General features: G+C 34.8%; 2 protein-coding genes and 1 long non-coding RNA gene across 5 annotated transcripts; 2 read left to right on the forward strand and 1 right to left on the reverse strand.

Moving 5' to 3' along the window:
* Nucleotides 1–413: 413 nt before the first annotated feature.
* Nucleotides 414–1,759, forward strand: LOC125198536 (uncharacterized). Its single transcript, XM_048096843.2, has 2 exons — nucleotides 414–633; nucleotides 865–1,759. The coding sequence occupies exons 1-2, from the start codon at nucleotides 414–416 to the stop codon at nucleotides 1,413–1,415; spliced, it is 771 nt and encodes a 256-aa protein (XP_047952800.2). The 3' UTR covers nucleotides 1,416–1,759.
* Nucleotides 1,760–6,239: 4,480 nt separating this feature from the next.
* LOC148923092 (uncharacterized) lies at nucleotides 6,240–8,391 on the reverse strand. Of its 3 annotated transcripts, XR_016132925.1 has the most exons (4): nucleotides 7,775–8,391; nucleotides 6,711–6,782; nucleotides 6,514–6,639; nucleotides 6,240–6,407 (listed from the first exon to the last, which is right to left on the reverse strand). XR_016132925.1 is itself a non-coding variant. In XM_089061757.1 (3 exons), the coding sequence occupies exons 1-3, from the start codon at nucleotides 8,354–8,356 to the stop codon at nucleotides 6,405–6,407; spliced, it is 657 nt and encodes a 218-aa protein (XP_088917883.1). In that variant the 5' UTR covers nucleotides 8,357–8,388; the 3' UTR covers nucleotides 6,240–6,404. The 3 variants fall into 3 exon arrangements, 2 of the variants coding, with proteins under 2 accessions (XP_088917883.1, XP_088917882.1); XM_089061757.1 differs by lacking the exon at nucleotides 6,514–6,639 and having other exon boundaries at nucleotides 7,775–8,388; XM_089061756.1 differs by lacking the exons at nucleotides 6,240–6,407; nucleotides 6,514–6,639 and having other exon boundaries at nucleotides 6,684–6,782.
* On the forward strand, nucleotides 6,778–8,683 carry LOC148923093 (uncharacterized). The gene is made up of 2 exons (XR_016132926.1): nucleotides 6,778–7,014; nucleotides 7,758–8,683. It is a non-coding gene; the product is annotated as an uncharacterized LOC148923093 (long non-coding RNA).
* The last annotated feature ends 865 nt before the right edge of the window (nucleotides 8,684–9,548 follow it).

Raw genomic sequence — 9,548 nt, forward strand, 5'->3', positions numbered from 1 at the left:
AATTTTGATTGTGTTTTTCCTCCGTTGTAATTTTAATATACTAATTTATGTTACTCAACAAAAATGAAATAATTAACTATGTTACTAAATCTTTTTAGTCATAGCTGATGATATCATTATGCGTTGATAAGCAACAAATTCTTAATTGTGTGAATTTTTCTCTAACTATTTTAAACCAAAAAATATTGATAATTGTATATTGTAGACCTCTATATTTAATATAATTACATATATACAGTCTCAAATAACCAGTTATTTCTTTTGATCAATCTTGCACATGCATGCACAAAATAATTTTTATTTCTTGTTTAATTCATCTAAGGTTTCAATAACAGAGGGAAAAAACCTTATTTTTCGGATAAAACTCAAAAGGGAAAATTGGGATTGCATTGCATGCGAAAGCAGAGAGAGAAATGGAGAAGGAGATGGAGAAAGAGCAGCGGAGGAGGAAGATCATCGCGCGGGGCACAGATCGCATGGCGCTGATAACGGGTCGGATCAACACACTCAATCCGGATCCGGTTTTAAAGTGCTCTACCTTCACCGCCAACCGCTCCGATCTTCCACCGCCGCAGCATTCCCGCTCATCATCCGAGCCTCTCTCCGCAAACGACCAAGCCTTCTTCCAATCCGGTATATTTCAATTCTCAATCATCAATTTTCGCACTCTGCTAATACTCAATTGTTCATCGGATTATGTTTAACGATGAATCCCTAGCTCCTTGATTCGATCTAATTTGATTTAATTTGTGTATTCATCCAAAATTCTGTGACGAATTTGATTCCATTATATTAATCGATTATCAATGCTAAAAAGGTGTTATCGATGAACAATTCAATTGAAATTACCTTTTCAATTTGAAGGTGGATGCGAGGTTCCTATTGTAAAAGCCAATCCTGTTGAGGAAGCATCATCTACAGGAACGGATTCGAGAAGCAGAGATTTGGACGTGCGCCAACACGATCAGAAAGAGTTAACAGCTGCATTGCCATCGAAAAATGTACAATTATCTCACAATCACTTGCTCAATCTTCTCCGTCTAATCAATGCACATGCGGTGAATTCTAGCCTCTCTTCCTCGGAGGATACAAGAGCAATCTGTTCCGCACTGCTAGGCCTTGCCGTGGTTGTGCTCCAAATCATCCATCACTACGCGGTAGTTAAGCCAGAGAGCCTTGTCATGTTTAGCCCTCTTTTGGTGGTGGCACTGACTGACTTTGTTATAGTCGTGGTGAGTCAGGCACGATCGAACAAGGAGGAAGAGGGTAAGTACGAGGATGAGGATGATGGTAGCTTGGACGGAGCTGTGAAGCTGCTGGAATTGGGGTTGGTTTTGCACCAGATGATCTGTGCTATCTTCGTAGACTGCAGTTTCTACTTGGTGGTCGTCATACTTGGCCTTTCTCTGGTGTAACGAAACTTCCGGTTTCATCAATTCCTGTAGCAATATCAAGTGTTTGGAAATGTGCAGTTTTGAAGCTGCAAAGGACCATGGAAAATTGCAGAAACAGACGACAGTTTTCGACTGAAGGGGATTGGATGATTCAGGGGAATGTAAATGTGCAAAGGCTGTTGCATAAACTTGGATTTAAATTATAAGCTTTAGTTTGATATAGAGATTAGTTCCACAATTTTAAAACAGTTTTGCTTGAGAACTTCATTTTGATTTGCAAGTTCTTGATGTATTGGCTGTTGAGATTTGCAGCATTTCTTTAAATATTTGCTGCAGTTTCTGGATTCTGATATTCTAAGACAGTGAGGTTGATTTATTATTTCTCTCAGCAATTGCTTAATTTTGCTGAACTTTTCTAGTGAAAATGATAAAAAAATAATAATAATGAGATTTGTTGCATGCAAATACCAAAAGTAGCAAAATTGTTATGAGCGATTTCTACTTCAATTTGTTTTCTGTACTCTTAAAATTTGAAAGCTTGTTTAATTATATAGACAAGAACTCACAATGCCAAGTCTACTGCTAGGTTTTTTTTTTTTTTTTCCATTTTATAACAAGATTTGTTTGATTTGATACTCGAGCTTTTTTGTTGTAACGTCAAGACAAACATATTGAGGGATTACTCGACTATTTTGGTTTAGTAATGAGAAGGAATTTCGTTTGGGGTGTAATTTATTCGGAGCATCCTCAACCAAATTTATCGAGTAATATTTCAAAAACCAAAATCTTCATATTAATATAGCCGACAAAAATCATTCATCAATCAAATGAGTCTTATTATAAAACGATCATAAATAAGCCGCAAAACTTGAAATTCTTGTTTTTCTTAACTATATATATATTTTTTCCATTAATACCTATAATCTATACATATATAAAAGGCGAGTTTTGGCCTTAATTTGAATATTTATGAATTTTGGGCGTAAATTTGAATATTTACAAGTTTTGAGTTATATTTTGAATATTTAAAAGTTTCGGAAAGGATTTTAAATATTAATGAGTTTTGGATAGTAGCTATAAAACATTACAAAATCTTCCCACTATTTTGCTTTTGTACCTGCTTATTAATTTATAGATTTGTATCAATTCATTTCGGTTTCCAATTAATTTGTAGATTTGTAGAAATATTCGTCCTCCAAATTCAATCAATAATGTAACAAGTTTAGTCACCCAATTCATTTTGGTGGAATGGTGTGAAAATTGCAACTAAATTTTTTTTATTCAGAAGTTGAAAAATAAATAAACCTCATTGGAATTGTGAGTTGTTAAATATCTTAAATTTATAATTAGATATAAGAAAATAAAATCAGAATGAAAACCATTAGCAGAAATATAAAATTGAAAATTGAGACGTATATAGTTTTGGTAAACTGGATTATAGTAGTAATTAACAAGTTTTTATATTGACAATTATTTGTACTTTTTATTATACTTATTTGTTAAAGCTCATGCTTATAATAATTTAATAGACCATTATTTGCTGGAATCAACACAATAAATTTAAATATAATTCATCACTGAATTGATTAGAATTTAGAAACATTATGCATATGCATAACGGTTTTCAATAATTGACATTTACCAACAATAAATTGCTACGCATAATCGGTTTCTTAGTCAAAAGTTTTTTCCTTAATCATTAAAACGGTTTTATTATGCACTTTTAAAATTTGCGGTTATGTGAGTATCATAATTTGAGAGGTTAAAAAAATAATGAATCATTGATTTAATTTAGAATAAATGATATTGACCCAAGAAAAATGAAGAAAGTCAAAAGTTACATAATTTTCTATAAATACCAATACCATTAATAAAAAATGTGTTATCCTATTTGTGTTTGGTATGTGTGTGATGGCTACAGGGAGAGAGTATATCGGCGGGGGGTACGAGAGAATATGGTGGCGATTGGCAACGATGAATAAGTTTTCGGCGGTTTAAAAAAGGCGTGACAGGAGATTATTTCGAACAACTAACAGCATATCGAAGGGAAGCCGAAAATGCTTTTTCCACTGGGATTAAGCCTTCATCTGTATATTTTTAAAAAATTGCAATATTGATCTACAGTTGAATATTTTTTTTTTTGAAATTCTTACATGTTAATGAAGGCAAATTACGAAAAGTCATGATAAGTTTTTATTTCCAACGGCTAAGAGCATCTCGAAGGGCGACCAAAAACACGTATCCAATGAGAGATTATTTTTCAGTGACGTTAGTTCATATTTAAGTTTTTTCTTAATGTTAGTTTATTTTATTTTTTGTTAGTTTTGTTTTAATTTTTCTGTCCAGTTTATAATTCTTTTTTTACGAATATAGAAATTACGTAAGCTTCTAACTAACCATCTATAATATTTTGAAGCTACAACTTTAGTTTTCATGCCAAAAAAACACCTAAAACAACAAAATGACGAAAGGAAGCAAAGAAAATGAAGATCATAAACTATCACATTTGTTTTCGCGCATATGCATAAATCTTTAATTTGGAGAGTAATCAAGGATGAAAATAAGGGGGAGGAAGAGTCAGCGGGATATTAGAGTTTGTATTTTATTATTTATATTTTCTTTATTTTATTATTCTTATTATTGTACAATTAAGGTCGTTCACATATAGTAAGTTTTTTCATGTCTTACGAACTACTACCTTCGTCACATAAAAATAGAAACTATTTCCACTTAGACCCATCCCTTTAAAATAGAAACTTTCGAATGTTTATATGTATGGGTGTTTTTATTTGTTTTGTACATTATGTTTTATCTTTTATGACGACATTATTGTTCTTATCATACTTTTTAGTTGTATATTAAATATATTATACCATTAATTTTATATTGATAACATTTTAGTTTTGAAGTATGTATGTTTTAACGATGATATTTTTATTCGCTCTAGAGACCTATAAGTGTCATAATTAATAAATATTTTCATGTTAGTTTAATTTAAAATTTATTTAATTTTATCTCTTTTTAACATATTGTTACTATATAGTACTATATATTTTTTTATTTAGTTTATTCGCAATGTCTAATTAATAGAATAAAAATATTATGTGTCGCGCATAGCGCGTGGGCTAACACTAGTACATAATTATTGTCAACAACTTGTGATATTGATTTTGTTTTTCTTAACTATATAATTTAACAATTTCTCAAAAAATGGGACTAAACGTAAAATATGTTGAAATTAAAGATATAAGGAAAAATTCTTTACAAAATAAAAACACGTTTTCTATTTTCCAAGTTTGTGCAGAAACACGCCCAATTTTATTATGTCTAGATCATTTCAAATAAATAAATAAATATTTCCCTTTTCAAACGAAATAAATAATTAATTATGTATCGTACATAAAATTTGCTAAATAAATGTCATAACTTAATTTTAACAACAAATTTATGTGACCAAATTTTGTACAACTAAAACTAGTTTATTTGAAAAAATGGTTTATTTATGCATTTAATTAAAGTATATGGATGCATATATAGTATATGAAAAATGTATAATATTGTGGTCATATATTTATGATTTGTGTATAATTTTTTTATTTTTTTAGAACTATAAATGTAATTAGTGCATACTTTTATTCAAATTTTTAAAAAAATAGGAAGAAAATTCAAATATAAAAATAAAAAATGAGGTTAAAGGCTAATAAGTCTTTTTAACTTGTCCACTTACTATATTTATTATTTTAATATATAATTAATACATTAAATTATTAATATAGCCTTATTTTGATTGTACAAAATTTTATTTTAATATATAATTAATACATCAAATTATTAATATAGTCTTATTTTGATTTTGATTGTACAAAATTTGGTTGTTTATCCTTACTCTAATTTTAAAGTCATTATGTATTAGGTTGCATTCTTATTTATTGTTCCGTGGCGGCTGATGACTCAAACAAAACCCCAAAAATACACATGTTCACCCTCCCAATCTGACAGCTGCCTCGAGCCGTCAACCGACTTATCACCACAAAAAAAAAGAACAATACCGAACCGAACCCCACTCAAAATTAGCAAATAATTTAGCCAAAGTTTGTTTTTCTTACGTGGATAAGCATTGAATGGAAAAGAAACACCAAATTTCATAGAAAAGCTAAAGCCTAACTCCACCCCTTTCTGTGTGGAATCAATGCAATCTTTTTACAACAACACACAATATACCTAAACCATTTCATTATTCCTCTCTTTTATTCTCCTCCTCACTTTTCATTGCTTTCTTTCCTATATAATCCCATGATTCTTTGTTCTTTCATACTAACACCACTATTTCTCTTTCACACAAGCTCAAAGGCAAATTCTCAGCTTAAGAAGATGTGCTACCCTTATCAGGTGGCGTCTGCAAGCCCCGGGAGGCACCTGGTTACATTGGTGGCACCCGTGCAGCCACCACCGCTGGGCGGACGACCAGCTGGGGAAGGTGGTCAGGTTGTGAAAGGGTGCCTATGTTCCCCGACCAGTCATCCGGGTTCGTTCAGGTGCAGGAAACACCATGGTGACTATCAGTGGGTTAATAGGTTTGTATCTAAGCCTAGTTAGTGTAATGAACAATATCTATGTAAATTTCTCTAAGGTCAGTACATATGTATTTCTTTTTCAATTTCTACAAAAAGTAAACAATGAAACCAGCACCAATGGCATGAAATTTGATGGCTATGAGTTATTGTCCAAGAAGAAAGGGACAATATGTTCTATTAGATCTTGCAACAATAGTAGCTCTGTACAGATGAATTAGCTCATGGATGAGTCAGATTAGTTTCTTAGATCTAAAGGAAAGAGACAGGGATATGAACATTGATCCATGCATCATGACAGAATCAGATACTTTATACTTACATGAAGATAGTATAGTTGGAATAATTACATAACTTTCTTCTATTTTGGTTATCATAAATGCTGGAGAAATTGCCTTCATCTCTATTCCCTTGCATCCGTGCAGAACCAATCCGTTCATCACTGTTGAGTAAAGAAATTATTCATAAATCATAGCATACAAAACAATGAAAAAAATTATTGTTAAAAAGCTTCACTATATTCACGAGTTGCACCACATATGGTTCACCTTTTTTTAATATGAAGGGCATGGTAAAGAAAAAAGGTGGAAACGGGTGAGGTTTTTGGTTTGGGGTCGATACATTGTGGTTCCAAAGTCAAAACTCTCATACCAAGCACCCTTTTATAATTATCTCTGAATTGCAACATGTATGAGGATCAATAAGCATGCAGGTGAAATGCGCAAAAATTATATTAGAGCCTTACCTCTGGGTAGCAATTTTGGTGAGTAACTGTGTGATTGCTTGTGTTAACGATGATTTTACATGATACTTTTGTCTGTAGACATAAAAATAAGAAGGGTCATATTATAATTGCCTGTACATCAACATCCATTGATAAAACCATAAGCATACTTTTCATCTAAACCTCATTTGAGTAATGCACTTATAAAACAAATGCAGTTAAAACATTAGACAAATTCAGCTTAGGCCATTCTCAAGGAACACCAAGGATGATGCGCATACAAGTTGAGCTCTCGAAGAGCAATACAAACCACCAAATTCTCATGGTAAAATCATCATTTTGTAAAAGAATCATATTCTTTGTCCTACTCCTGCCCTGTATCTAGAACAATGATCAATTTAAGAACTGAGTCTTTGACTGACATTCATACATGGACGTTAGGAATAATCTTATTTCTAAGTTCTTACATAGCTCAAATCAACTCAAAAGGAGTCCTGTTATTCACCTGAGACAGTACGACCCTGATAAAATTCTGAAACCTAACGCATACATGAATGGTCCAAGGATTTTCTTCAATCATTTTTGCTCCAGTCCTGCAATCTTACTGATTCTAATTCCAATAGTGTTGGTCTGCCGTATTCCTAGTTCCTAGTCTTGAAGCTCTATGAATAAAGCTTGATATGAAAGACTTTAAAAATTATATAGTAAATATTATGTTCTTCCTCATCTAAAGAGGCTCCTTCATTATCCATCTCAGACTAGGTCACCAGAAACCTAAGCTTTTCCTTAAAAATCACAGCGCAACAAAGAGACGAGCATATTTTCAAGCGAGTTGTTTTGGTCGAGAATATGAATTGATAGACTATCCACGAGTAGGGGGAGAGTTTCATTCATTCCAAGAGACTGAAGTTGGCCAATTATATCATCCACATTGTCTGATTAACTCAATTAATTTGATAAACCATTAATTTCTATCGCAACATAATCATCAATCAGCAGAATACTTGTATATTTTCTGTCAATTCAATGCCTAGATTCAAACTAAATTACTGATCTATGTAATTGCAGTTAACCATTACAGTTACCTTGAGAGGAAGGTCAACGAAGAAAAGGCCGAGCTCTCCACTAATCTCAGTATCCGTGTCAAACGTAATCGAACCTCGAACCAAATCCTCCAGTAAGAATATGGCACTAGTCAACACCTCCACCGCGTCAAGCCGGAGCGTGGCGTTGACGTACGACGAGCCGCGAGCGTTGATGTGCCCCCCAGCTGATTTCACAGACCCTAGCCTCTCCCCTCTGTACCCGATGGCAACGCGCAGGGAGTCGTAATCGAGGGAGTAGAAATCCCTGTTCCGTACTTTGACCGTCAGATCTAGGGTTATGTCGAGCGAGGGCAAAGGAGAAGTGCGGAAGTGGAGGCGATCGAGGTTCAGGCGGACGACGGAGATCTCCGGATCCGACGGCCAGAGGAGGTAGACAGCGGCGGCGAGGACAAAGAGCGTGGAGGCGATGCAGATGAGGCGGCATGAGCTGCACGAGTCGCGGCGGCGGCGGTGGCTGCGGTAGGGGATGGGGTAGGGAGGTGCGACGATGACGTATTGAGGTGGCTGGGGAAGGAGAGGCTGGCCGATCGCCGTCGTGCCGGAGGATTTCGCCGGCGTCATTGTTTATATATTGTCATCTAATTTGCGAGAGGGTTTCCGGGAATATATATAAGAGGCCGGAGCTGGGTGGGGTCCGTTTTTATCTGCTATTCCTTCGATGCGGTTCTGTACAGTTGGAATTAAAAGCGGTGTTCCAAAAATCTCCCCAATTAGGCCTGGCTCCGGATTGGGCTTGGGCCATAAATAATCTCCACTAAACACTAAGGGCGTGTTTTAAAGATGGGTTTAGGGTAGATTGGATTATTTAATCCACTTAAAACCAATGTTTTATAGTCTGGATTATTTTTTAAGAAGCCCGACGGGCCTTCCAAAATTATCCCGGCCCGACGCAAATAGTGCCCATTTTCACTGTTTGAGCTAGAGATTTACTGTTTCAGCAGGATTTCCTTCATCGCCCTCGTTTCCATCCCCTTCCTTCTCTCTCTACGGGACTCCATCCTCTCTCTGCAACAATGCCAGTTACTCTCTTTGCACCATGACGGCCACCATTGTCGAAGTGGTAGTGGTGTGGCCCGAGATTTTTCAAAAATCGACATTGGCGAAGGGGATCTAAGTCGATTAGCACCACGGCCGCTGTCGATTTCTGGATTTAGGCATCGATTAGGGGTGATGAATTCAACCTCTTTGTTGTTTAGTTCAGTGGAATCGATTTCTCCACCGGCATTCTTCTTCATTTTGAACTCAAAATTCATCTTTGTTTAATTTGTGGAATCGATTCTATGTTTCATCCATTTTGGGATTCTTCATTTTGGACTCAAATTTCATCTTTGTGTAATTTTATGAATTTACTGGATCTGATTACTATGTTTCGTCCACTTTGAATCTTCTTCATTTTGGACTCATAATTCCAACTACATAATTTGGGATTCTTCGTTATTGGGAATCAAATTCATCTCAAACATATGCGAATGTGATACAATATCCTGATGAATTATTCAATCTATAAAACAACATCTTAAAATCTTTATCCATACACTATCCTACCTTTGGCCTGAAAATTTTATCATAAGTTAACTATCATGTTATATCCTATCCACGTTATAAAACGGGTCCTAAGGGCATCCACATTGGGGCGGACTAAGCCCCGCTCTTTGCACCGCCACATCAGCATTTTATCATCCGCCTCTTCCACCTGCAATGGGACGGATATAGCCCGCCCTAAGCCCCGCTCTAAACATTTTACTTTCATTTT

This window comes from Salvia hispanica, chromosome 6, assembly GCF_029641045.1.
Source record: "Salvia hispanica isolate PSC_SH4W2 chromosome 6, Shi_PSC_v1, whole genome shotgun sequence".
NCBI classification, from domain to species: Eukaryota; Viridiplantae; Streptophyta; class Magnoliopsida; order Lamiales; family Lamiaceae; genus Salvia; species Salvia hispanica.

Excerpts from the sequence above, each read along its gene's own strand:
- LOC125198536 (XM_048096843.2), top strand. The coding sequence starts at position 414 with ATGGAGAAGGAGATGGAGAAAGAGCAGCGGAGGAGGAAGATCATCGCG. Across the intron at positions 634-864 it reads CCAAGCCTTCTTCCAATCCG|GTGGATGCGAGGTTCCTATT; the intron begins GTATATTTCAAT and ends TTCAATTTGAAG.
- LOC148923092 (XM_089061756.1), bottom strand. The coding sequence starts at position 8,356 with ATGACGCCGGCGAAATCCTCCGGCACGACGGCGATCGGCCAGCCTCTC. Across the intron at positions 6,783-7,774 it reads TCGTTGACCTTCCTCTCAAG|ACAAAAGTATCATGTAAAAT; the intron begins GTAACTGTAATG and ends TTATGTCTACAG.